This window comes from Chionomys nivalis, chromosome 3 (genome assembly GCF_950005125.1).
Source record: "Chionomys nivalis chromosome 3, mChiNiv1.1, whole genome shotgun sequence".
Taxonomy (NCBI): Eukaryota; Metazoa; Chordata; class Mammalia; order Rodentia; family Cricetidae; genus Chionomys; species Chionomys nivalis.
Window position 1 is genome coordinate 51,705,713 of NC_080088.1, and position 26,686 is coordinate 51,732,398.

The window sequence follows — 26,686 nt, forward strand, 5'->3', positions numbered from 1 at the left end:
GGAACTAGCTCTTGTAGACCAGGCTGGTCTCGAACTCACAGAGATCCGCCTGCCTCTGCCTCCCAAGTGCTGGGATTAAAGACGTGCGCCACCACCACCCGGCTTAAAATATATATTTAATATATATACTAAACACATACTATTTATATATATTGTAATAGTGGGTTTCATTATGATGTTTTCAGTCATGTATATTCACCCCTATTATCCTTCCTATCATCCCACTTCCACTGATCTCCATGCTCCGTCCCGAGTAGCCTCCCATCCACGTTCATGTCCTTTTTTAGTATGTGTCTGTGATCCAATGACTTTTATTAGGATTGCTTATAGAAATATTAGTGATGGGTTATTTACAAGAGCAGGAACGACCTGCCAGTGACTACACTGTGCGATGTAGTGCACACCTGAGTGATGAAGTCTTGAATGAAGATGTGCTGTTGACCTTGTCACGGCCATATCAAGGTCCATAGCCTCAGACCCATAGGACAATGGCAAAGTCTTCCTCAACCCCTCGGGGAGGGGAGTTTGAAACTCACAGTAATGGCAAAGCCTTCATCTGGCCATGTGTGGATGCTGAAAGTGTGTGCAGAAAATGTCCACCATAGCTTTCGGTTCTTCCCCTGGTATATTACAGCCTGAAGAGTGTTCCCCTATGGAAACTGCTCCTAAGCAGATTAGCTAAACCTACCCCTTGTTTATCTGTATGTAATAGCGCAGATTCCTTGTTTCGTTGTGTGTAATATGCTTGCCTCCTTGTTTAGTTGTAGATAATATCCTTGCCTTCTTATTCAACTGCATAAAGCAAACATTCTGAGCTTCCAGAGTCCTGAGGTTTCTCCACCAGAGAGCCCATTTCACCCAACCCCAGCGTCTTTCTCTGTCTGTCTGTCTCCGTGTGTTTGTGTTTTCTTCATTCTCCTGGCACCCCAGTCAGGTCAAGTCCCTGAGGTCATGCAAGGATGTGACACAATACCACAGAAGAGTCTCTCCCCCAACTCCAGCAGCCGTTAACTACCTGCACATTGTCTGACGCTCCAAATCTTGTGCCGATCTTGTGCATGGAATCATAGCTGCTGTGAGTTCAATAGAACAATGGCCCTGTCGTGCATAGAAGACAGCTTGCCACAATACCAGGCCCTGTCCTCAGACTTGTACATTCCCTTTGTTCCCTCTTCAGTGCTAGTTTCTGAGCTTTGGAGATGGTGATACAGTGTCCCATTTACGGCTGAGCATTCAGTCACACACACTCGGAATCTTTGGTTCTCAAATTTTTACCAGAAAAAAATGAGGGTGCCATCTCCATCACAGGAATGTCAGAGTTAGAAGGAAGGTTTCTCCTTCATGAAGATTTGTTGGGCACTGACTGTGGGTCGGGTGTTGAGGTGAGCAATGTGGATTCCATGATGAGAAAGATGCTGCTCCAAAGTTATAGGAAGTGCTTGCAGGACAGGCAGCTAGAGTGGAGTGACCTCCCGCTTATCTGAGTGCATCCCAGATGCAATATTAATGTCACGTGCTGCGCTTTTCTCAGAACTCTTGGACAGAGATGTAGGTGTTATCTCTTCTCAGTATGGAAAACAAATGAGAGTCAAGTAATGTGTCCAAGGTCAATCACACGTCCAGGATTTTAACCTAGATTTCCCTGGTTTGAAAAATAGCATAATCCATGATTTCTATGAAAATATTATATAAATATGTAAATGGTAATACTTAAAATTAGTTATTAAAACTTCTATTATCAGTGGTATAGAAAAGTTAGAATAATTAATTTATTCTAAGGACTTAAGCTATTCAGATTTTGTGTTTAAAGATCAGCTTAACACTGTTGTCAATTCTCTTGTCATCATCCTGCTATAAACTCAGTTCTCAGTGATGCCATGAAGGTTCTGCAGGGTTCTTTTGTTAGCTTTGTGGTGCTGGATGGCAAATTGTCATCGGCTCTCAAACTTCAAGCCATACACATTTATTAGTTCTGATCATAATGTGACTATTGCCCTATGCTCAGTTATGACTAAAAGAAGATATTGACCACAGTATGTTTTCATTGGGATTTTGTGGTCCTGTTGCAAGCTCACATAATTGATGCAGAATTCAGCTCCTTGATGTAGGGTGAGACTGAGGTCCTGATTTTGCTGGGTGTCTCCCAGGAGGGTCTTCTCTCCACTCCTGCAGGTTCACCTAATCTTTGCAATGTGGCCCTGCTCATGTACAAAGCCAGGGAAAGGGACTCCTATCTTATTGAATCCTAGTATATAGAACTTATTTTTCCAGGAAGTGTCCAGGACCTTTTAAAGAATCCTTCGATTGGACCAATTTCTGGCCTTCAAAGACAACCTCACATTGTTAATGTCAACTGACTGGCATCTTAATTATATCAGCAAACTTCCTTTTCTAGTTATAATTGTCATAGGAAATCTAAGTACTCAGTCTTATATGCAGAGAGAAAGAGAGAATTGCATGGGCTAGTAAGTTGGGGAGTTGAGTTTGGTCAAATGGCTGGTGAATTGTAGATACGCCAGAAAAGCCATAATAATCTTGAAGCATCAAGTCAAGACTTAGCTTGAATTTAATATCATAAATTATATTAGGATCTTTTGCCCAAACTCGTTTTTCTATGTTTTGGAGGTTTGAAAAAATATATATGTATATTTATATATAATATTTTTTATTTCTTGAAATTATATCATTTCCCCTTCCCTTTACTTCCTCCAGCTCCTGCCATGTGTGCACCCCCACTGTCTCAAATTTAAGGCCTTTTTTATTTAGTTGTTACTGTGTGCGTGCGCATGCACACAGACACACTCACACACGCACTTCTAAATACACAAACACAAACTGATCGATCCATATAGTGTTATTTGTGTGTATATGATCTCAGGGTTGACCGATGGTATTGGATGACCAGTTGAGGAGCTCTTCTCCGGGGAAGACTGCTTCTCTCATCCACTTTCAGCATTCTCTAGTTACCAGTTCTTCATCTGCAGTTGAGGTTCCATGAGCTTTTCTATGAACTTTAACTTTGGGGTTAGCATGTCCAATGGTGGTGTCATTGTTTAGGCGGCCATGCTGATGAGACTTCATGGGTGTAGTCTCTTTATAGTTTCTATGAAACTCAGTCTCATAGAGAACTTCCTGTTTCTCTGGCTTTTAGAAATCTTTCCATACCCACTTTAGCAGTAATACGAGGCTTACTTGCAGGAATTGTGTTGTAGATGCATCTGTTGGGGCTAGGCATCCATCACACGACCTCTTGTTTTCTGCGTTTTGACTAGCTGTGATTTTCGTGGTGATCTCTGTTGCAAAGAAAAGTTTCTTTATTTGTGCATATAGGATAAATATTAGAGTGTTTTCAGAGTTTACACTAGTTTAGTAAAGTGGATTGTAGATTTACCGCAAGATCCAGGTCTCCTCTAGCCCAGTGTAGTTGGCTAGGTTTCCAGTACAGGCAGCATTTCCTCTTTCTGAGCTACATTTAAAGAGCTTTCACTTACCACCAAGGTCTACATGCCCCTATTGTACACCTAGGATTATTTGCCATGCTGGTTGTAGTGGTTCATGGATATCAAGGATCAGTTGCTTCCCTCCTTTGGAAGCTCACATGGCACCTTCTAGTACCATGGTAGTTATCCACAGGGTGGAGACCTCCAGGCCAGATCCAGCCCTGTGTCTGAAGTTCATAATGTCTTCATCAATAGGGTTTCACCTTCCACTTCTGGGAGGAAACCTCATACAACAGCGATAGCCCATAATGTTTCGGGGAGTTTCTTAAACAACTTTTACCAACAACTCAAACAGGGGATCCTTATGCCTGGTGTTGGTGGTTTTGATACATAGCCTATGGTCTTTGTGGAGAGCATTATCAGGCCAGGAGGGAAATTTCACTTTAAGTATATGTGTATGTATGCTGCAAATGTATTTGAAGAAGAGGAGCGGTCCCTTCACCACTTTAGCCAGGTCCTTTTTGCAGAAGTGGCACCTTGGGTGTCAGTAACAGTTAGATTGGAAGCAAGGGTTAAACACTTACCACACCTTCCTTAGTATCATTTCTGTCTTTTTAGTAATAAGTTCATCTTCCTGGGTGTCATCTTCCTGATGAGGAATGGGAGCCTGCGAGCATGAGGGGCGAGTTGTCAGTCAGGGCTTGGGCGGAATCAAAGTGAATGCCCTTGGAGTATCTTTCCCAATACTGAGATACTGTTCTTAGATCATTTTATGCTTAATTAATTTCCTTAATGCCATAGAAAGTCAGAGCTGAAATGGATCTTAGAGAAGTGCCTAGTCTTTCATTCCCCTTGGGGAGGAAGAGTTAATGGCACCTGACACTCCCGTAAATCAGTAGCTTAATGGACATCTAAGTGGGTTTATATAAAACATTGGAGGTTTTTGCCTGGCATTCTTTTGACAGGCTCTCCCTATATAGTTCAGGCTGGCCTTGAACTCATGATTCTCCTACCTCAACCTATTGAAGTGTACCACCACTATATCTGGCTCAATTGAGTCAGCTCCATTGATTTTTAAATGTCCAATTCAGTGACTCAGCATTTCTTAAGCATCAGAGTTTAGAGAAAGATGACACCTTCATGTCAGAGACAGGAGCTGGACTCCAGCAGAAATCCAGCGACAATCATTTTAAACAGAGGGTAGTAGGCATCCTCCCCAACACCCCCCCCATCCTTACCACCAGGGAACATGCTAACATTTTGGTGTGGTAATGAGGGCAAAGTATGTGAGGTTTGCATCAACCCCCAGGAGATTCTTGCATGTTCCGACTGAGACTCTTAGACCGTTCTCTTTTTTGCTGTGTATTGCTTTATTTCTGTCATTGAACTGTCCTCTTTCATTTCTCATTATTTCTTCATAGAATCTTCTAGTCCTTGAGTAGTCATTGACTGTCACAGCAGCTCATTCCCGATTCCTCTTGTGCCAGGCGGCCTGCTTGTGACCATTCCAGCTTGCTACCTAACTGCTTGGTGCACAGAGACACCTTACTTCCCAGGGATCTGCTGAGGTCACAGTTCAGGTCTTCCTTCAGTCCAGCTAGGACATGCTGTGCTGGGATTTCTCCCTTGCTGAGAGGGCTGTCACTGTTCTCCCAACTTTTTGTCTGTGGCTGAGTTCACTCAGTCATAGCTGATGTTGCTAGATCTGGTCACCTTCCTTTGGTCAGTTCTCTGTTTCGACTTCAAATGTGACAAGTGAAACTGAACCCAGGCTAGTGCTTGTCGGTCACATGGTTTGCTCTTATGCATCATTGAGGCTATGAACCTCTGACAAGTCAGCTTCCCTGTGATCCTGTACTCCATCCTGCAGGACTGAGAGACATTTTAATTTAGTGTGGGGTATGGAGATGGCTCAGCAGGGAAAGACACTGCGAGATCTGACTACATGAACCCAATCCCTGGGACACATGGTAGAAGGAAAGAATCCAATTCCGCAATAGGTTATTTCACACACACATGCACGTGAGCAGGGAATTGATTAATTAATTAATTACATTTGTAAGAAAATCGGGTTATTTTCACTTGCTGATTTGGAATATGTGTTATCTTCAACAGCAAATATGTTGACTCTACTGTGAGTACGATAGAACATTAGATTCTGAAACACTGAGATCTCCAAGATAGAATTTACAATTTTGTTACATTATGGAGATTAATATAAGCATTTCATCAGTATTTAGTTTGTAAGCTTAATGCAAGAAGCACATAACTGTCATTTTGAATGAAAGCCCATGAACTCCCACATTGACACCAAGGGCAGAAGGCCTACATGGGGTTGACCTCAGAAGAGTGTCAGTGCTTGGTTAGGACAGAAGCCAGGAGCAAAGGAGCCCTTTAGCTAGCGCGCATCACTGTGCAGGCAACTTTGAAATTCTTCCAGTGCGTGTACTTGGATTTGCTGTGAGAAAAACACGCAGATCTCTTACATACAATTCCAGTATATGAGATTATCAATGGCAGTTAGACATAACACTTTAAAACTTTTGAACGGGTCTTATTTGTAGTCTTAGTATGCACCTGAACAGCTTCCTTCATAACCTGAGGTCCCTCCTGTTTATACACAACAGTCCTTTGAAGTCTCTGCCTTGTGAGTTAAGGCTTCTCTTCGAGAGTCAGTTTGAGAAAAGGCCAAGGACACCTGTGTTTTTCTAAGTCAGCAGAAGGGCCTAGTAGTCCCCAGAGCTCCTTTACCTGGTCCCCCAGTCAGGCTTTACAAGAACATTTACTGCTCCTCAATGGTGATTTTGGCACCATGCACACACAGATATTCAGCAAGCAAACATACGATAACTGCACTTCACAGTTACTGAGCACGTGCCTTAAGCTGTTTACATATTTAATTATCATTAGTAGTAGACATCATCCAACAAATAAAGCCCATGTCATTCAAGCACAGAGGTGTTCAGCCACTGTCTGCCATCACATAGATTTGAGTCAGAGTTGACTTTCCCACGTGGTAGTGTGGCCAGATCCTCTTCTCCACTGCCACCTGCCCTTCTGCAGAGCCCAGGACAGGCGAGTGCAGTGAGGTGTGTCTAAGTCCAGAGCTGGGGGCCTCCTAAATAACATGTTGTGTTCTATGGGACCGGGTGACTAGATCAGTGGGTAAAGGCTTTGCGTCACACGCGATCCCCAGCACCCACACAGAAGGCCAGAGCACAGCACTTGAGACATGGAGTCGGCTCTGCCCCTGGAGCTCAGTGTCCACGACCCAGTCTAATGAGTGATCTCCAAGTTTGGGAGAGACCCTGACTCAGAGGAGATGGAAAACTGTTGAAGAAGGCAGCAGACGTTAGCCTTGGCTGCACACAATTGCACATATGAACTGTATTTTTCCTCTGTGCGTGCGTGTGTGTGTGTGTGTGTGTGTAAACCATGGCCCACATGTTTAATTGTTTCCATCTTCTACTAGAGTAACAAGGATGTATTTGAGAGCATTAGCAGTAAGTATGGTAAACACTAATTATGGTTTTTGTTTTCTTTCTCCACAGCATCATGGTTTTCTCCAAATGAAAAGATCCTCATTGTTATTTTCCCAATTTTGGCTATACTCCTTTTCTGGGGAAAGTTCGGTATTTTAAGTAAGTATTCAAATGGATTTTTTTCATGTATGCTTTAGTGATACTATGGTTATTTCTACGGCATTGCCCGTGGAATAGTCTATCTGACTAGCTTGCATTGGGAAATGTGTTAGTATGTATAAGAATAACCAGTTTATGTACAGTTTTGTTAAAGCATATACTGTCCCTATATTTTGCTACAGCTCAGATTTAAGTTTAAGGTGTTTGGTTGTAAGTTTTGAGACCTCTGTGGGAGGGAAGTGTAAAAATGTTAGTTATAATACCTTACATCCCGTGACACGGTTCTTTGCAAATGTTTTATTTGGTAAAGAGATGGTCATAGGCTACTTAAGTGTGAAGACAGATTGCTCTGCTCTGGGGCTCTGGGATGCTCTGCCCCATTTCTCCGGTGTAAGCTTGACTTCTGTAGACAAAGGCCTGTTTATGTGCATTGTACAGCTCTGCAGCCCCTGATGGGTGTTGTCCTCTGTGATCTTGCTTTGACAGTCATGTAACCAAACCTCTGAAGGCCAAACCTGATGCTGTGTCTGATTTGCCTCGATATAGGATTATTATCACAGGGTAAACTGCTAATCTACACTCACTAGTATCCACATACTATAGACATTCCACTAGGAATGTGCCAATCTCTCCTCAGTATTTCCATACCAATGCAGTAAGAGAGATCAACTACATTTGTGAAGTTCTGAGGTGACAGACTAAACTTTCACACTTGTTTATGACATAAGATCTACTCACCCTCTGAGCTTCCTGACATAGCCACTGAAGACCAGGGAACACCTCTTCTGCTGAGGAGAAAACGCTGCTCATTAAATTTGCCGTGCAGCCTTTAGAGAGGCACAGGCTAGTGATGCACTCCAGAGGACGCCTGCTGGGTCGTTCATGAAGTTCTTTCTCAGGAAGGAAGTTCTTTCCCAGGAAGGGCGAGGCTGTGTGTGTCCTCTGAGATGTGAAAACAAATGTGACCTGACAACGTTCCGGGGCTGTGTGTAAATGGAAAAGAGGAGAACAAGGAGACACCCAAGCCCTTTCCTCCAAACAGTGAGGTGCTGTTGGAAGTTATCTTAGACTTCCAGAAAGCCTCTTATTGTAAGGAAAGAACTGATACAGCCTCAGACCCTGCCCATAATTACTGGCATTAAGGAGAGCTTTTAGCCACATTGGCAGAGCCAGGCAGGCAGGACTGAGTCACGTGACTCAGGTAGGAAACAGTATTTAAGGATCAGACAGTGTTTTCACAACAGTGCTGTTGAATTTGGGTTGACAGAAGTTTCCTGGTTGTGATGTCATCATTAGCAACACCATTTTCAGTGGAATGGATCAGAAATGATTCCCTTTATGATCACCCATATTTGTACAGAAGAAAACAAATGATTTTTTTCCTGACTATGGAATGCATTAATAAAGAAGCTATTGAGAAAATAAGCCATCTGTTGGCTCTATCTCTAGAAGGCTAGAAGGAAGGATTGTTTCGTTTTTTGTTTGTGTTTGATTCTAGTAACCTTCCAGCTTCCCTTTCTGTTTTTTTGTTGTTGTTGTTGTTGTTTCTTTGTTTTCCTTCTATTAAAGGAGGCTGTAAATGTGCTCAACCAGCTTGTGTATTTGTGCATCCCCATGTCTTGATGTCTTCAGAGGGTTGCCATGGCTGTTTGTGCTCCTCTGTTACGGCTGGGTTATGTCCTATTCAACTTTGTCTTAATGGGAATCAGGAGATACTGTGAACCGGATGGAAGTATATGAGCTCTTGGGCGGCAGTGATATTTTAAGCCTACAGATAAACTCCACCACCGCGTGTTTCAGATCCACCCCCTCAATTACTGCTCCCACTGACGAGAATGTCCCCGTTCATCTCAGGGTCCCGACAGTGTTATAGTACAGTTCTAGAAACCTTCGCTAATTTGATATGTGAAAGAAAAACAATTATCAGTGTTGTATTAGTGAGCTTGGACATTCTTTTCAATGTTTTTATTATGCCAGTTGCATTTCAAAGAGTATATGTATGAACTTACTTTTAAGGGAAATACTTGATTTTGGTTCATCTTAAAGGAGGAGCCTGGGGGAGAGTAAGAGTGGGCAGTGGGCATGCGGAAGACAAACCTCTGTATTTGACTCAGCCAGACAGGCCTCACACTTCTAGTTGAGTTGTTATAGTAGCGGCTGAATATTTGTGGAACTCTTGCTCTGAGGAGTGACCACTCACTGTTGTAGGAGCTGCAGGCCTCTTCCCACAGCCCAGTTCCCGCCCGCCTGGCTAGCTTATGCCCCAAAATAATGACACACAAACTGTATTCATATAAACACTGCCTGGCCCATTATATCTAGCCTCTTCTGGCTAGCTCTCATATCTTGCCTTAACCCATATCTAATAATCTGTGTAGCACCAGTCTTACTGGGAAAGATTCAGCATGTCTGACCTGGCGGCTTGTTCCATCGCGTCTGCCCTGGAGAGGAGAGCTATCGAGTCTGAGCTCACTTCCTCTTCCTCCCAGCATTCTGTTCTGTTTACTCCACCCACCTAAAGGCTGGCCTATTAAATGGGCCAAGGCAGTTTCGTTATTAGCCAATGACCTTCCTCCATCATTTCCCCCTTTTCCAAGTGCTCTCCACCATTCATTTCCCACAGGGCCTCTGTCAGTGCCCTGACTGTTGTTGTTCCTATTTCGAAGAAAAGAGACAGGCAGTTTGTCCACAGTCACGCAGTGGTTTCTGGGTAATCCTGGTTTTGGACAGTGCTGTTAGCCACTAGATTGTCTGCCTGTTTTGAGTTTGTATGCCGGAAGGATGGATGCGTATCTAGTGTACCACTTTGACTTGTGCTACTATTAGTGCTAGAGCAGAATGTTGGGCTCATGTTGATTTCCCCCTGCCCAGACCTGCTGGTGGGATGTCTGGTGACTGCAGAGCGCTGAGCTAAAGGTTTGAGGTGTGGAAGTGAGTGTCCATGCCTGCTGGCTCTGAGGCCACCGCATGCCAGCCAGTGCAATCAATATGGTTGCTTGTCTTGTACTTCACCTGAGTCAGTCAATCAGTCAATCAGTCCCTTCCACCCTGTAAAAGGCTCCTTGGTTCTCACCTGCCGTCCCACCTGTGAGGTCGTGAATTAATGGTAACACAGACCCAAGAGATCTCTGTTCTGGTTTTTTGGTTCCTCTTAACTTTCCACCCTGGTCCGTACTCTACCACAGGACATGTCTCCCAGTGGTCTCTCTGGCACTGCATGCAAATCTGTTCTGCTGCGAGAAGAAACCCAATCTCTGAAGACAGGGTGGGACCTGAGACTTCTAAGCTGCAATAAACCCTTGCCTTCACAAGTTGCTTTTGGCCACAGTAGTAGAAACCTCAAGGCGGATCCCAACCTAGTCAGTTGTGTTGTTCACAGGCTCCTGGCTGATTTTCAGGGTTCTTCATGTGCATGGAGGTAACAAAAGTTCCTTCATACATTTAGTTGGCTGGTGGGTGCCCTCAGGTGCTGCTGCACACGGTGCTGTGGTTCTGCCAGGCTTGAGGCCCAGCTGTCTATAAAGATCTGGCTGTTGTCCTGGGTTCTTTGTACAGATATATCTGTTCTTTGTTTTCCTTTCCTTTAACCCTTGTCCTAGACAGCTGATCTTTTGCTTTGCACTCAGCTGCGTGACCATGAACCTGACCATGGAAGCTGAGCTCTGCAAAACAGTCTTGATAATAGGAAGGAAAATTACTATCATGCAATGGCCTTCAAAATATGTTGTCAAAACAAGCTGGCTTGGCGGCGCAGTCCTGTGATCCCAGCACTGCAGAGCAAGTACAGGCAAAGCAGAGCTACATGGCAAGAACCTCTCTTTGAAAATATAAAACTTTCCTAGTTTTTGGAACATGGAAATAATAGTAAAGTTAGTAATTACTTCATGGCGAATCAGACTATTAAAAAGTCGGTATTTAAAGTGTCATAGTAAGGTTTGAGTGACGCTTGGGAATAGAACAAGCAAATCATCAGGCTCCCTTCTTAGTTCATGTCAGCCGGCAACATTTTAATTCGTACGTTCAGTGAAACATCTCTGAGTTCTGTGCTGTATTTTTTATTTGATGTTTTTGTTGTCATTTCTTGTTTATTTGTTTGCTTACCAGAGTCCCATCCTCAGGGCCATTCTCATTGTTACGTGGCCCTTACTTTTTCGTTCATGTCCTAGAGTTCACCTTCCCTGAGCTGCTGGGCTGTCTCTTGGGCAGCCTCCATTGTGATAGTGTCACCATCGCCACAGTGGCTCTTCTGGAACTCCACTATGATCTGGATTTCACAGCCAGCATTCACACTTGTCATTTCCTGGCTCCTCCACATCTCTTGACCAGTTTCCGTTTGTGGTAATGCGTTATAGAGTGGCCTGTGGGTTTATCACTGGGAGACAGGGAGCTAGAACTACACAGTTGGCTGTCTGGGCATGAACTGAAGAAGCAGCAGGCGGTGACTGTGAGCAACAATCTCCAGTAGTTGTGGCATGATGATTCATATATATATATATATATATATATATATATATATATATATATACATTGTGATTTTTGGATTATAGATATAGCAGGAAGCATATTTTGGTTTCTACTCACATGTTGCATTTTGGTAATGAAACTTCCACCTGTGTTTGGAGGACTTGAGGTATATAGGTAAACCATGGAATCCATGCATGTCAGAACTGTGTAAAGTGAGGGCTTCTGGGATTTATTTCTGTGTATTCTAAGCATCTTCATTTCCTTTTCTTTCTCATCTCCATTTAAGATTCCCTCAAGGATATTTTGATTATTACTTAGTGGCATTTGGGCAAATGTTGCTATGAAGGTCATAGTTGGGAAATTCATAGAAAACTGTTGTCATCCACAAGAACCTTGAGGTCTCACTGAGTCCCTGGAGCCTAGATTAATAAAAGCAACAAGGCCTTGGAAGCACATGGAAAAGAAGTGATGATGGTACAGGGATTTTTCTCAGTGAATAGGAAAAATAATTCTGAAGAAATGAGGACAAGCACTACGTTCTATTCAAGCAAGAAAACAAAATATCATTCCGATAAATATTATTGCAGAAAGTCAGCCTTGACCTGGTCGGTGGCCCTAATCACAAATGCTAAGTGTAATTGTATTCAATAGTGTTGCACTTGAGCCTTTTCCTGTAGTGCTCCTATGATTCCCACGCCATGTTGTTCAATGGCTTTACTTGAAGAGCAATCAGACCAAACTTTGGCACAGCGTTTTACTCTTACAGGGGTGGAGGCACCAGTTCCTTTCTGGTGTCAAACACCAGACATCACTGCTCTTGAATATACTCTGGAATTCTGGAGCCTTCCATTGTACCAGAGTAATTTGTCATCAGTAGATGCCTGCTGGGCATTCCCCTCTGTTGTGCCCTATGGAGAGGGAGTGTGCTCTTTGGTGGTATTCATCTTGGTAAACTTACTTCCTCAGAGAGCATGGCTAGGACGTGGACTCTATAACAGTTATCTTCCGCACTCATAGCCAGTAAAACACTTTATACTTGGCAGTTGATTTTTCTCCAGCACCATTTCCACAAGGCCTTCATCTGTGCATGTGTGTTTTAAAAATCAAATTTTGCTTTGATTTTTAAAAGTTATCATATGTACTTTATCAGATTATGTTGAAAATAATATTGGTTTAGAGCCTAACAGATGCCAAAGGATTCTAAATTACTTTGCCAGAGTTATCAGAATAAAAACACTATAAAAATTGAATTGATGGTTTTATCTCCCTTTATCATTTACTCTTAATCTGATATCAATTCTATCTCGATAGTCTACCTTCTGTCTCTTCACTGTAGTCTTGTGGCTAGGGACTGTCTGAATGTCACGTCTGAGTAACGTGGGGTTTTTCTAGGTAGCATACAGTCTGTGTGGGCTTTTGTGGGTGTTCTGTATCTCATTTTTAGAGGATCATAAACGTTTAACATGATAGATTTTATGTTTCAGACCAAATTGGCCTGATTATTTTACGAGGTTTCATGAGCCACAACTCAGATGCCATCTTAATATGAGCTCTGTGTCAGTGGCAGAGACCAGAAAAACTGTGTCTGCTCATAACATTAGCTCCTCGTTCAGGACTCTGGAAGAGCATGCAGAGTCTCTGCTCACTGGAAGGTTTAGTACACAGGAAACTAAGACTAGGCTAGACCTCTACCTTCCATGGGTTGCTTGGGTTGGAGTCACTCAACTCTTGTCAAATAAAGCTATCCGCTATTTATTCCTTGATTTGGACTCTTAAAAGGGTATGTTGCAGAGTACACACATGGCAAAAATGTGTGAATAAGCCCATCTAACACTTGATAACCTGATAGAGGCAATAGTTTTATATTACGTATCACGTGAAATTATACAATATATATTTGAATTAGAAGAATACCTAATGTCATGCTTAATACTGTCACGTTGTACCAGACACTGTGGTGCACTCCTGCAATGCCAGCACTTGAGAAGCAGGGGCAGGAGGGATGTGGATTCAAGGCCATTGTAGGCTACATAGTGAGACTGCATCACAAAACAAAATCCTGCCATATGGTTTCCCCCATGCTTGGTTTTCCTGTATCCAGCAACAGTAAAGTTAGAAAGTTTTTGGTAAAACTGTAAATTCTGGGTGGTGCATGGCAGCACACACTACTCCCAGACCGGTCTGCAAAGGGAGTTCCAGACTATCCAGGCCTATATGGTGAGACTCTGTCTCCAAGAACAAAACAAAAGAATGTGTTTTATTTCTTATGTATTGTAAGTATTGCTTTCAGTATTTTAGCTGAGGGGAGTCTTTTAAAGCATTCTTGTTATTAAAATCATGTGGATTATTTTGCTAAGCTATAAAATTATACTACGAAGTTTGATAAAAATCCTGTTTTTAAAAATATATTAAATTAACCTGGGTGTAGTGGTGCAGTCCTTTAATCTTAGTACTCAGGAGGCAGAGACAGGTGGATCTTAGTGAATATAAGGCCAACTTGGTCTACGTAGAGAATTCCAGGACAGCCAGGGCTAAATAGTGAGACTCTGTCTCAAGAAAGGAAGGAAGGAAGGAAGGAAGGAAGGAAGGAAGGAAGGAAGGAAGGAAGGAAGGAAGGAAGGAAGGAAGGAAGGACGAATATCCTAAAATTATTTATTTTCATCCTAAGTGTTCTGGAAATTACTTGCATCCATGTTGTCTTTGTTGTGTTTAATGACTTGATAAATTGGGAAATTAAGGGTAAATCCACTTATTAAGGAACAAGAAGAAATCACCAGCAAAACAACCCTTGAAATTGTTGAGTTCTGTGGAATCTCATTGTCTCTGAGAACACTGATAACTGGGCCACCCAGATACCTTCTCTCCCTGCTGTGGGGCCTGGCTGAATGCAGCCATTGTGAGCAAAGAATGTGAGCCAGAAGAGATTCCCTCTGCATGTCTGCTCAGGAACACACAGATGTTCTTCCATTGCCTGGGATTACTTAAGACCCATTAATCTATTTGCTACAGTAGCTGTTTAAGAACAAAACAGGTAGCCTGGAAAATAGTAGCTCAACCAGCCACCAAGAACTGAGGCTACCTCCAACACGTAGATTGCTTTCGAGACCTTTTGATATAATATTTTGTGGTGTTTTATTTTTGTTGCTATTGTTGACTTTATTTCCCTTTCGGCAGCTCTGCCTGCTCAGCCTGAACAGGATGGAGTTTATGTGTTGTTCAAACTCTTATTTTTACTTTTAATGACTCTCTCTCTCTCGTGTTTTTTTTTTATTATTAAACCTGGAAATGTCTCTAATGAATGCTTGATTGATTGTGTGATACATTTGAAGCAGCTTTTATGTTCCGACTTTTGCAGACTTTTCATGCTCTATTTAGAGAGCAGCATATATGGGATTAAGTGGAAAATGAACCATATGCCTAGAGAAATATGTGTTTCTCCCTTTCTGAAATAAGTCTTTGTCTTTTGTGACCCAAACACTCGATTTCTTCCTAGCTGATAGTCGAGATTTGAAAGTAGGGAAGCGGTAAAAACTCCTCCTACTGAGGAGGCCAGGGTGGGACTGAACAGTCATTAGGTGAGCTCTAAGGCTGGATAGAGGTAACTAACCAAACCAAAGCCCGAGATCTTGCTACATGACACACTCTGCGTCCTAGGAGTGTCTGCTACTCAGCTTTGTGGTTCATCATTGTTTAGACCGCTGTCTCGTCCCGAAGTGACTAGAACTGAGGTTGTCATCAAAAGAGTGGGTAGGAGGTTGTCCTCGTTAACTTTAACTGTCAGCTGGACACACAGCCTAGAGACATCTGAGAAGGGACACTTGAAGGGTTGCCCAGATCAGATTGGCCTGTGGTGAATTGTCTTGACTGATAATTCATTCAGGAAGGCCCAGCCCACTCCGGGCAGCCCTATTCCCTGTACAGATAGGTGTTCCTGGGCTTTGGAAGAAATCTAGCCAAGCATGAGCCGGCAAGCAGTGTTTCTCCGTGGTTCCTGCTTGAGTTCCTGCCCTGAGGTTCCCCAGTGAAAGGCTGCTATCAGTAAGGTAAAATAAGCCCTTCCCTCTCCTAAGCCGTGTTTTTGGAAAGAGTGTTTTATCACCCCAGAAAATAAGCTAGAACATGAGAGCAATAAAAGTCTTCAGGTGTCTTCATGATAGATTTTTATTATGGTCATTAAGTACTTTTCCAATTTCGCTATGTTTAATCTGTTCATCATCTCAGTAGAAGAAAATTAAAAGCAAATACAACATTTAAAAATAATTCCCCACTGTATTAGCTACTCTTCTGTTGCTGTGATAAAATATCAAGACCAAAAGCAATTTAAAGAAGAGATGTTTATCTTGGCTTATGGTTCTAAAGGGAAAGTCCGCAATGGCAGAAATACATGGCAGCCATGAAGCAGAGAGATCCTATCTTCAGTGTCCAACGCAAGGCAGAGAGAGAGAGAACTGGAAATAGGGAGATAAATGCCCAAAGCCTGCTTTTAATGACCTGTTTCCTCCAACAAGGCTCCATGCCCTAAAAGTTCCATTACCTCCCGCAAACAGCACCACTAAGTGTTCAGATGTATGCGCTTACGGGAGGCATTTCTCATTCAAACCAGCACAAACCGCAGGATGCCAGCAAGCAGGACACCAGTGTGTAGATGGCAGCAGCACTGTGCCAGTCTCACCTCTTGGGGCTCTCTTCTCTTCAGCCTGATATCAGGTGGCCTTGAATGATCTCTCGATCTCTCTCTTTCTCTGTCTCTGTCTCTCTCTCTCTCCTCTCTCTCTCTCTCTCTCTCTCTCTCGTATCTATCTCTCTGGTGCAAAAATAATTTCAACATTAACCAAACAAAAAGGCCAAAAGAGATCAAAAGAAAATGTTGTGATGCTCTATCACAGCCTGTGGTCTCAGAGATGAACCTGCATCAGGACCAGTGATGTCTGCCATGAATCCTCTTGACCCTGGCATTTGTTTTTTCTTTCAGTATCTTAGTTGAAAATTTTAGGGATTTAATTCCATAGGGGTTTTACAAGGATGTGATTTGCTTAATGTTCTTTTATCTCCATTTTCAAGTTAAATGACCCCAACTTCTAGATGTCCTACTAAGTTTTAAAAATGTGTATTCATTTTCTCAGTGCTGCTCTTTAAGTTGTTATGTCTTATCAGCCTTGTGTGTCCTCTTCTGTGTTATTTGGATGATTTTGCTCCTCTGGGGACACTGAAAATATCTGAAAACACGTTTATGGATAACTAGGGAAGTGGGGAACCTTTACTGGCATCTAGTATGTGGGGTGCAGGGATTCTGCAATTTTCTTTGCACAGATCCAGTGCTAAGGGGAAAATGTGAAAAAGACTTAATGATGCTCCAATTTAGAAAGCCTATTATATGTAGTTTTATTGCATCAAGCACAGGGAATAAAATGTCACCTACACCTTCAGAATGCACATTTACATGGCCATAGCTTACAGAAACGCAGAGGGTAGGAGGTGACTTGATGAAGAGTTATGCTTCTGAGGCTACTCACATATGCGGAGTTTGGCAGTTTCCCTCACTCATGTATTACCAAAATGGCATCACTTGTGACTGACTTATGCAATTCTTTGTTATTCTTTCAAGCGCTTAAATATAAATCCACTCGAACGAATAAGAGAATCATTCTGCTGCTCGTCGCCGGGACGGTGCTCACTGTCATCGTCATTGTTGGAGCCATTCTTCTCATACCAGGTAGGCTGCGTGGGTACCGTGATCGGGGCTGTGGGACTGATGGGAGAGGCATCCCCAGGGGTCGTGTATTGGTTTACAGGGTCCTTGTGACCAATCATGGCAAATGATGTGGTCTCAAGCAATAGAAATTCTCTGGAGGACTTGAAGTCTCTCTCAAGGGCTGTAGTTCCCTCTGGAGAAGAACCCTTGCCATACCTCTTCTAGCTTTCCTGTTCACAGGCAGTGCTTGGAACTGCCCAGCTTGTAGAGCAGCCCCATAACTCCCTCTTCCTGCCTTGTGTCCACTGTGTCTGTGCGAGGTCCCTCTCCCTTCTCCTCTCTGCCCTGACACTCCTTGGGAAGTAGGTATTCAGGCACTCACTCAGTTCGGGTAAGGTCTTTCTTCGACATCCTTGACTTAGTAGCATATTGTTTTTACCATTCAGTATTTATTCTGCCACATGGGGTAGCACTCATAGTTTCTAGGACCAGAAAGGTGGAATACTTAACTAGGGCACCCATTAAATCCACTGGCTGTGGAAACGGGCATACACATAGGAGCCATGTCTTTCTGAAGTGGTCATTGCCACTGAGAGGTGGAAATACGAATGGGAAATTGTGGCAGGGGGCAGATGGGAAGAAAAGCAAAGGCTGGAATTCACCACGGCAGACCGCAGAACACCACTTCGTCTTTAGGGAGACTGAGGTACAGGCAGATCTTTAGAACACAGATCTGGCAGCCAGGTTTGCATCCAGGGCTGGTGAGGGCCTGAGGGGCTGATGAACTCAGAAGATGATGTGAAAGAGCAGGTGATTTGGCTTGGGGACAGGATGAATACTGAGAATGAATGGACGGTGGACGGCGCGGGCAAGTTCATCATCTGGAAGATTCACGGCAGCTAAAGAGTTAAAACCAAATAAAGGATTCAGCATGTTGAGATACAAATCCTTTAGCTTGGCCTTCAATTCAATTCAATTCAAAATAAGAATTACTTATTTTGTGCGAACTTGGAGAAAACATCGTTAATCCTTTTGCAGTGTATAAGGTAGCATTAAGATTAAAACATTTAGTAGAATAAGTATATAACTTCACACAGAAGTATATAAGAAAATATTTTAAATGTATTTATTTATAACAGGAGAAAACCCTGTAAAAAGTGCTTCTGGACTTGGCCTCATTGTCATCTCTATAGGAATATTAATACCGCTTCAGTACAATGTGTTTATGACAGGTGAGTATTTATTCTTACAGTCTTATTTTTGCCATTTCCCTTAAAAAGAAACCCAGTACTTCAGTGAAAATACTCTTGTGTGGTTTTAAAAGTTCAATAGAAATTGGTTTATTAGATTGTCCATTGTATGCTTAGTGACATTTCCTATACAGATTGATTTTCAGGTTGCTAGGTCTTCTCAACAATTATTTTATGAAAAGAAATTTTCTTGCATATTTGATGGAATTGTTGTCATCTTAAAGTGCGCTGTATAATTTTTAATGGTTATTTGCATATTCTAATTTTAGCTCTTTGTAGCTATAAGTCAGTATTCGAAGCATTCTTTTTCTTCTTTTACTAACCCTTTGCAATAAGAAGACAGGTTCTACCAGATGGGGCTATAAGTCACAGATTTTAGAAACACAGTTTCTTATTGTTGGTGACCCTGAAAGGTATGGCTATTCCAACTGTAATCAGTACAGCTTTTGTGCATTTTGGTTATATTTTTGTTATTGTTAAGAGCACTGAGTCTTAGGTCCTTAGGCTATATTTAAAGGTTAGTTAAGAAAGCACGATCTTACACACACACACACACACACGTTATCCCCAAAAGAGTTGTGTGCATGTGGATAAGCCATGCATAACAAGTCATTCAGACTCTACAGTTTATAAATGTAACAGCAACATTGTTTTGAGAATTTGGTAAAAACTGCCAGACCCTCTCAGATGACCGACAATATAAACTTGCAGAATTTGTGATTCTGGAGCTGGCACTCCTGTGGAAAGGTTAGCTGGAAAACGTGACATCCGATGAGGAACGGCAGTCCATCTTTGAGTGTGTCAAATGCCAGTAGGAGTAATTGCTTCTTCTGTGTTCTCGACACGTTCCTATTGTGTCCTTTTCCTCCCTCAGCGTTTGGAATGGCCTCTTTCACCATTGCCATATTGATCACTCAAGTGCTGGGCTACATCCTTGCTCTGGTTGGACTGTGTCTCTGCATCATGGGTGAGTCATATTCTTTTGTGTGTCTGGTTTCGTTTCAGTCAGGTTAGAGCTCTTCCTTTCTCTTTCCTTTTGTCATCGTCTTCGTCTTCTTTTTGAAACTGTATGGCCTTTTCTTATAACAATCGTGGATTCATAGAAAAGCCTAGGGAAAAGTACAGAGACTTAGCATATACCCCACCCTTTTCTATTCCCATCCACCCACAGCTTCCCTTAGCATTTCACACCCATACAGTGGGTGAACCAACATGGCATCCTTACCAACCCAAATTAACAGCTTGCATCATGGTTGGTTACTGGTGCTGCACAGGACGTTCTGTGGCTGTGACGGATGTGCAGTGACGCCTATGCCCATTGTGGTATCACATGGAATAATCCCCGTGTTCTGCTTGTTCATCTATCCCTCTCTCTAACCCCTGTCATCCCTGACCTTTTAACTTTCCACACAGCTTCTCATTTTTCAAAATGCCTTGGAGCTAGAGTTATACTGTGCGAAAAGCACAGATCGTGTCCACACACAGCCCAGAGATTACATTGTGCCTTCTCATGCAGGCTTCCTTCCTTTTTAACTATGTCTTAAGTTTCATCCATGTCTTTTTTTATAGCTTGATAGCTCATTAGTGCTGAAAAAAATACTGTTGCCATAATGTGTTTAGTATTTTGCATTCACCTACTGAGGGGCCATCCTGGTTCTTTTCCTCTTTTTGTGACAGACGCATAGAGCTACTGTAAACATCAATAAGCATGTGTTTGTGTGGATATAAATTTTCAGCTCTAGTTGGCTAAATACCAAGGGCTGGAATTTTTGCATTGTGTGATTAAGGTACAGCTAATTTTTGTAGCAAACTGGCAAACTCTGGTAACACCGTCAGGGAGCGGTGATTTTGTGACTTGGCCCATTTTTCAGCGTTTGGAGTTGTGAGCCATTCTTTTTCAACATCCCTCCCTCACACACACACACACACACACACACAAATATGCTCACACACCAGTGTAAATAGCGTTTCCCTTTTGCTAAAAGAACGTTGCCTGTATATGGCTTGTGGCATGACTGTTCTAATAGTCCAACTATAGTGCCCGTATCTGTGGGAGAACTTGTCAAGTAACCAGGTGTACTTGAGTGACACCTTGGCCTTTACACGCTGTTTTTCACTAATCTCGATATAACAGCACACTGTGTAAAAACGTTTTTTTAATAATGAAGCTATTTTACTGAGTTATTCATAAAGACATTCTTATACTGTATGCATGTAGGTAATGTTTTTACTAATCATTAGCACAGGAAATGCTATCTTTAAAGCTGGCATAGGCTGGGATATAGCTTAGTGGTAGCACTATTTGCCTAGTGTATAAAATCTACAGAGTCGGGAACCTAGATCCACCAAATCACCAAATACACACAAAAAAAAACCCTTTATATTATTAGTTATTATTGATTCTTTGAAGTTAAAATCTGTTTTCTTTATATGCATTTCTAACAAAATTTCATTTGTTTTACAGCTTGTGAGCCAGTGCACGGCCCCCTTTTGATTTCAGGTCTGGGTATCATAGCTCTAGCAGAACTGCTTGGCCTAGTTTATATGAAATTTGTTGGTGAGTTGATCTTACTTCTTGAGCCTCTGCAAAGATTTTCAGATATGTAACTTAGAAAGGTAGTTTAGTCGGTTCCTCCAGCTGAGAGTAGAAATCTACTGGTGTTTCCAAAAACGAGAAAACAGAATTGGAGAGACGGCAGTTAAAGAGGGAGAAGGCATGTGAGCTCACGCAGTTTGGATTGCAAATTGAGGAAAAGAATGGCTTTGTGTATTAGAAAGTATAGGCTTTATTTTTCTAAGCAGAAGACAGCTTTGAAGGTTTCATTTTAAATTGCTATAAAAGGTTCATTCCTTGTTCTAGGGTCCTCTTGTGGAGCTCTTTGTCCCTCCGCTCTTTGTGTAAGCTGCTTGTACGTACAGACAGCCCTAAGGAGACAGAAACTGAAAATTAAACGTGTCACCTCTGTAATTGAATGTGCAGTGACTTCCAGTGCACTACCCTAAGACACTTCTAGTGCAAAACTAGTATAGTAAAAGAGATCTCTAAATTCGAGATGTTTCGGCCTTTAAAATCATTTTTTTCGTTGGTTTTTTGTACTTGCTCTTGCCATTTGGTGTTTAACCTGCCAGTCTCAACTCTGTGGTTTCTGCATTTTTATTGTGGACGTGTGTACACAGAGACAGGTGTTTTTCATGGTGTCTGAACTAGAATGTGCCTTACCTAAGCCACACCTGTCCCAGGCCACCTGATCTATGATCTATGCTTCCTTAAAGGAAGCAGTTCAAACTCCTCACTGCATAACAAGAAAATCCAAAGTTAAAACTCATCAAAACAAATCAGTATTTTCAATGTGGTATCAGGTGGACATTTTCTGGAAATTAATACAAAAGTTAGTTATTATAGTCAATAAATTTTTCATACTATTTACCTAAGACTCAAAGAAATTTTGCCTTTAATTTTGAACTTCATTGCTTAACCTCTGATCATGAAAATTGATCTATTACATATATATATTCTTTTCTCTTTAGTTAGTGTTTTAATGTAGACAACTAAAATACTCTAAAGTCTACTTGCTTTTAGTTTTTATGTTGAGAAGTATTAGTTGTTGCTTACTGAATTTTCCTGACACTATGCCACATAAACCCATAAAACACAACTAAGACATTTGTAGCAGGCTGGCGCTCCGGAGCTGACTCTGACGCCTTGAATTCTGATGCATAGTCTATTTTTGTTAGTCTTCCAATCAGCCTGTGTCTGGACTTGAAGGCTGACAGTGCTGATTTGGTTGCTCCTGTGAATGCTAAGAACAGTATGTGACCTGCAGGATTCACTTACGGATGCAGTGGAATAGGTTTCTCTGCTGATGGTCAGCTCTCCGCTCTTCTTTCTCCCTCTCTATCTGGACCGCATCCTTGTTCCCAGGCTTCCATAACTGGTCATGAGTGATGCTCAGTATAGCTGCCCTGAGATTCGTGCCGCTGCTCCCACCTTTTCCCCATGGCCCATGTCCTCCTGGAGCCTGTAAAGCCACTCTAGTTGCTTATTGTTGTGGTAAAAATGAAATCAGAGCACCCAAAGATTCCTTCTTTGTGATGATTTACTAAATAAATACACTGTATGTAAGTTAGGAATTTCTTCCAGTTTTATTGACACTTTGAGACTATCCTAAATTAACTTTTTACATCAACTTGTTTGACCCCAGAGTGGAGAGAGACACCTTCGGTCAGTTGAAGGGCAAGAAGAAAAGGTACAGGATGGCCGCTTTCTAGATCCTGTGGTAGACTAGGACAATGAATGTTTTGCTTATGTGTTCTTGCTGCATAAATCTGAACATATGTAGCATTAAGGTTGCAAATTTGAGCATTTCTACCAGGATGTGAAAGTTGTGTTTCCAAAATAATTTCTGCTCATTGCAACACCATTGTAGAAATGGGTGACTTTTGATTTTAATGCAGTAAAATCCTTACTTTTTAAAAAAAAGCTCTCTTTCTAAAGGGAGTTAATATCCCTGTGAGAATGATAACATTTATATTTTTCATTATTTCTGAGTTTAAATTTGTAACCTTAATTGCAGTTTTAAGGGATGTGATTTTAACTTTTGCTTTCTATGGCAAATATAATTTTTGGATTATATTATATTTTTTTCTTATGAGAAGTATTTTAATTTTATGAAGTCAAAAAATTATAATAGCTTAATATGAGCACATAAGAAAGATGAAAAGGAACTAACTATACCCCCTACAGCAGAGCCTGGTTTTGTGTAGGGCGCCTGATGTCATTATTTTATGTGGCACAAGAGTTGTTTTTAAAGTCATTACCTTTTAGTGCAGTGTTTGAGCAGATACAAGCATTCTGGTTCAAATCAACTTGGTAGTGGTCAGAACCAGGCCAGGCACAACCTCTCGGGATTCTGAAATGATACAGAAACACACATATATTGTATGTATATTTATTAAGATACATTTTCTTGTTCATTGTGTACGAACTATATAAAAATCGCTAAAAAAAAATCGTTCCTGGGGAGTTGAAAGCCTGAAAATATATCAGTGGCATGTAGTCAGGTATTTCAGAGTGAGCAACATAGCAAGAATCATTGCAAGTATGGATTTTGATTTAAAAAAAAAAAGATGACTACCATTGCCCAGGCTCATGACACACGACAGCAACTGACCAGTCATCCCCATTCTCCTTCACATGGCTTATATCCCCACTGGAGAGAATTAAGTCAGGAAAAATTAACTCCCGTGCAGCTAATCCTATAAAGCCTGAGGACGTGACTGGCTAGTGTCCTTCATAGTGTATGGTGGTCTTGTAGTTCTGTTTCAGAATGAGCTGGGCAAGTCAGATTGGGCAGTGAGAACTTAGTAGCCATGTTGTGCTGCAAAGGACGGTGGAAGCACAGAAAAACTCTTCTTGGTATTACTTTTGGTGAACATATTTATGAGCTTGACTGTAACTTCAAAATAGTTTGCAGTATTCTTGGGGAGATGAAAAATCTCCTCTTTCCAATTAGAAAAATGTGACAGGTCAAAACATGAATAACCCCAAAATTCAATTTGGTGAACCAGTGAGTTTATTGGGGTTACTTTCAGGAGCAGGAATGAATGTCTCGAAACCAAAAAACCCCCCCAGCATGGGTGACAAACAGCCCATGAAAACTGAAACCCTACTCAGCCTCAGGCAGCATGGTGGGTTGGAGAGTCCTATGAGAGAGCTCAGTGGGTCTGAGCTGCTTCTTCCAGACGATGCTTCCTCCTGGTAGCTCGTCTGCTCTCAGCTTCTCTGAGAGTGACTCACTGCAGTCTTTACTGCTCATATAAGCATGCAGAGGGAGGCGCCTCATGAATCTGGCCAGTTTCATAAACTTCCAGAAGCAGTTTTGATTCTTTACTCCTCAGGATGGTGGAGGTTTTCATCTCAGAAAACTGCTAAGCAACAATCCTTCATATTACCAACCAGAAATGTAGATAGCACCTTTGCTTTATAAAGCGTAAATATAGGGGTTGGTACTTGTGCGTTGTAGATTCAGTGTCTTGATGGCCCTTCACAACGTTCTAACTCAGCTTAGTTTGCTGGGGCGGCTGCTTCCCTCTCTACCACTTAGAAATGAGGTTACCTTTTTGCTTGAATGTGAGGAATAAGCATTCCCCGAGGACCACCACAATGAGGGTCTTTCATTTAAAGCCACCCATGGCTCTCACAGAGACACAGGGCTCATGAGGGCAGGTGCATAGATGCTTTCATGGAGTAGGCTAGAATCTGGCTTCAGTATTGGCAGGACACAGCGCAGTTGCCCCATCCCATTGCTCTCAGCAGATAGCAGTGGGGGCTGCTCCTTTGTCCTTTACAGTCACTGGCACCCTGCCCTGCATTCTTCATTGTTAGCAGCTATCTTATCTTCACCATTTAAGGTCCCTGTTTTATTTTTCAAAATTTGATTTATGTTTCACTTTTAGTAGTCAGGCATGTGCATTACACAAAACTTAGAACTCAGCAGTAATTTATGGTATCCATTGCTCATGGTGAGTGAATTAAGTTGGAGCAGCTTGGGAAGAATCTCTACCGAGATATTTATATGGTTACCAGAGTTAAACACTGCGTGTGTGTGTGTGTGTGTGTGTGTGTGTGGAGTGTGTATGTAGTATGTGTGTGTGTGTGCGTGTGTGTGTGTAGCTTCTCTTCCTTTTTCTAAATAGTGAGCTTTAATTCAATGGTCCTTCTTAAATCAACAAACAAATTTCTTCTTGAGAATTGACAGTTACTCCAAAATCTTGCAGGTGCCAGTGACTTCTTTTTAAGAAACGGAAGTTTTAATTGATTTCATTCTCAAAGATATTTACTTACTGGTAGGAAAGATTCATTGCTATTTAGTCATCCTCAGGTCCGAATATTTTAGCATTATCATCTTAGCAGTACACACCAGCAAAAGCCAGGGAGTTATCTTTAGGATGCAGCCCGTTCCTCTCTGTCTTTAAGTAGTACTCTTTTATTTTATATGAGTACTATATTCACATCATTCCTGCCCTACCTCTCCTCCCTCCAGCTCTTCTGGTGCCCCTTCTCAAATTCATAGCCTTATATTCTTTAATTATTATTGTCACACACACACACATTCATGTAAATATAAATTTATAAACACAACCTACTGAATTCATTAAGTGTTGCTCATACATCTATGTGTTTATGACTGACTCCTTGGGATTCGATCATCTACCACAAGCCTTATCCCCAGAGAAGATTGATCTGCCTTCTCTCAGCAGTCATGGGTTCCCTTACTGCTCTTAATTTAGGAGCAGAGCCTTGTGAGATTTTCCTCTTCTATCTTGTCATGTCAACTGATAGCTGTCATTCTGCAGGTCTTGTTTAGGCAGCCATATTGTTGAGATTTCATGGTTTGCTACTTCCCTATCATGTGAAAGACACTCTAAGTGTCATTATACAAAATATTGCAGCAAACATCCTAGTCACTTGGCTTTCACAGTCTTTCTGCCCCCCTCTTCTTTGACGTTTGCTGAACTGTATACTAAGCTGTAGACATAGGGTTTTTGAGCACCCAATGCTCTCTGCTAAGATGTAGGTATAGGGATTATGATATAGATATAGAGAGTAAGCTAAATTGTTCTCTGCTAAACTGTAGGCAGAGAGATCATGTTGTAGATGAGGTAGTTGAGGTTGAGTAGTTGAGTCAATGGTTAGTTGTTCTCTGCATATTGACCAGATATTTCTGTAATCACCCTCATTTGCTTCAGAAAGGTTTTTTTAAGGAGGGTGGGAGCCTCATTTATCTTTGAGCATAAGGATGATCATTTAGAACACTGTTTTGCTTTAGGGAAAGTGGCAATAGTCAATTCACTTCTGGGTCCTCCACCTCCCCAGCCACAAGTCGTTGATTAGGTTTAACAATGTAAAGTATGAATTCCCTCCTATTAAGTGGGCCTGAAGGTCAATGTGATAAAGTTGCTGGTTATCCCCAGTAATTAAGTACCAGCATCACACCTATGGCTACATCTTGCTGTTATGGTCATTGTTGTGGTTCATAAGAAAGAGGCTTCTAGGTTGGTCAAGCTTAGTTCCTCCAAGTCCTCTATCCAAAGTGTGTCTGTCTTCAACTATAGCATCTTAATTTCAATTTTGAGGACGTAACCTCAACAGCCTATAATGTTTTGGGAGTCCTTGAACTCCCCAGATGAGCAACTTGG

General features: G+C 41.9%; 1 protein-coding gene across 4 annotated transcripts in view; it reads left to right on the forward strand.

The window, feature by feature from the left end:
• Cd47 (CD47 molecule) overlaps window positions 1-26,686 on the forward strand; it is a 58,365-nt gene that overhangs the window by 21,003 nt on the left and 10,676 nt on the right. For all 4 annotated transcript variants that reach the window (XM_057763676.1, XM_057763677.1, XM_057763678.1 and 1 more), the window contains 5 exons: window positions 6,992-7,081; window positions 17,151-17,258; window positions 18,377-18,469; window positions 19,362-19,454; window positions 20,952-21,044. In XM_057763676.1, coding sequence (XP_057619659.1) covers window positions 6,992-7,081; window positions 17,151-17,258; window positions 18,377-18,469; window positions 19,362-19,454; window positions 20,952-21,044 — 477 coding nt within the window. The remainder of the gene's footprint in view (window positions 1-6,991; window positions 7,082-17,150; window positions 17,259-18,376; window positions 18,470-19,361; window positions 19,455-20,951; window positions 21,045-26,686) is intronic.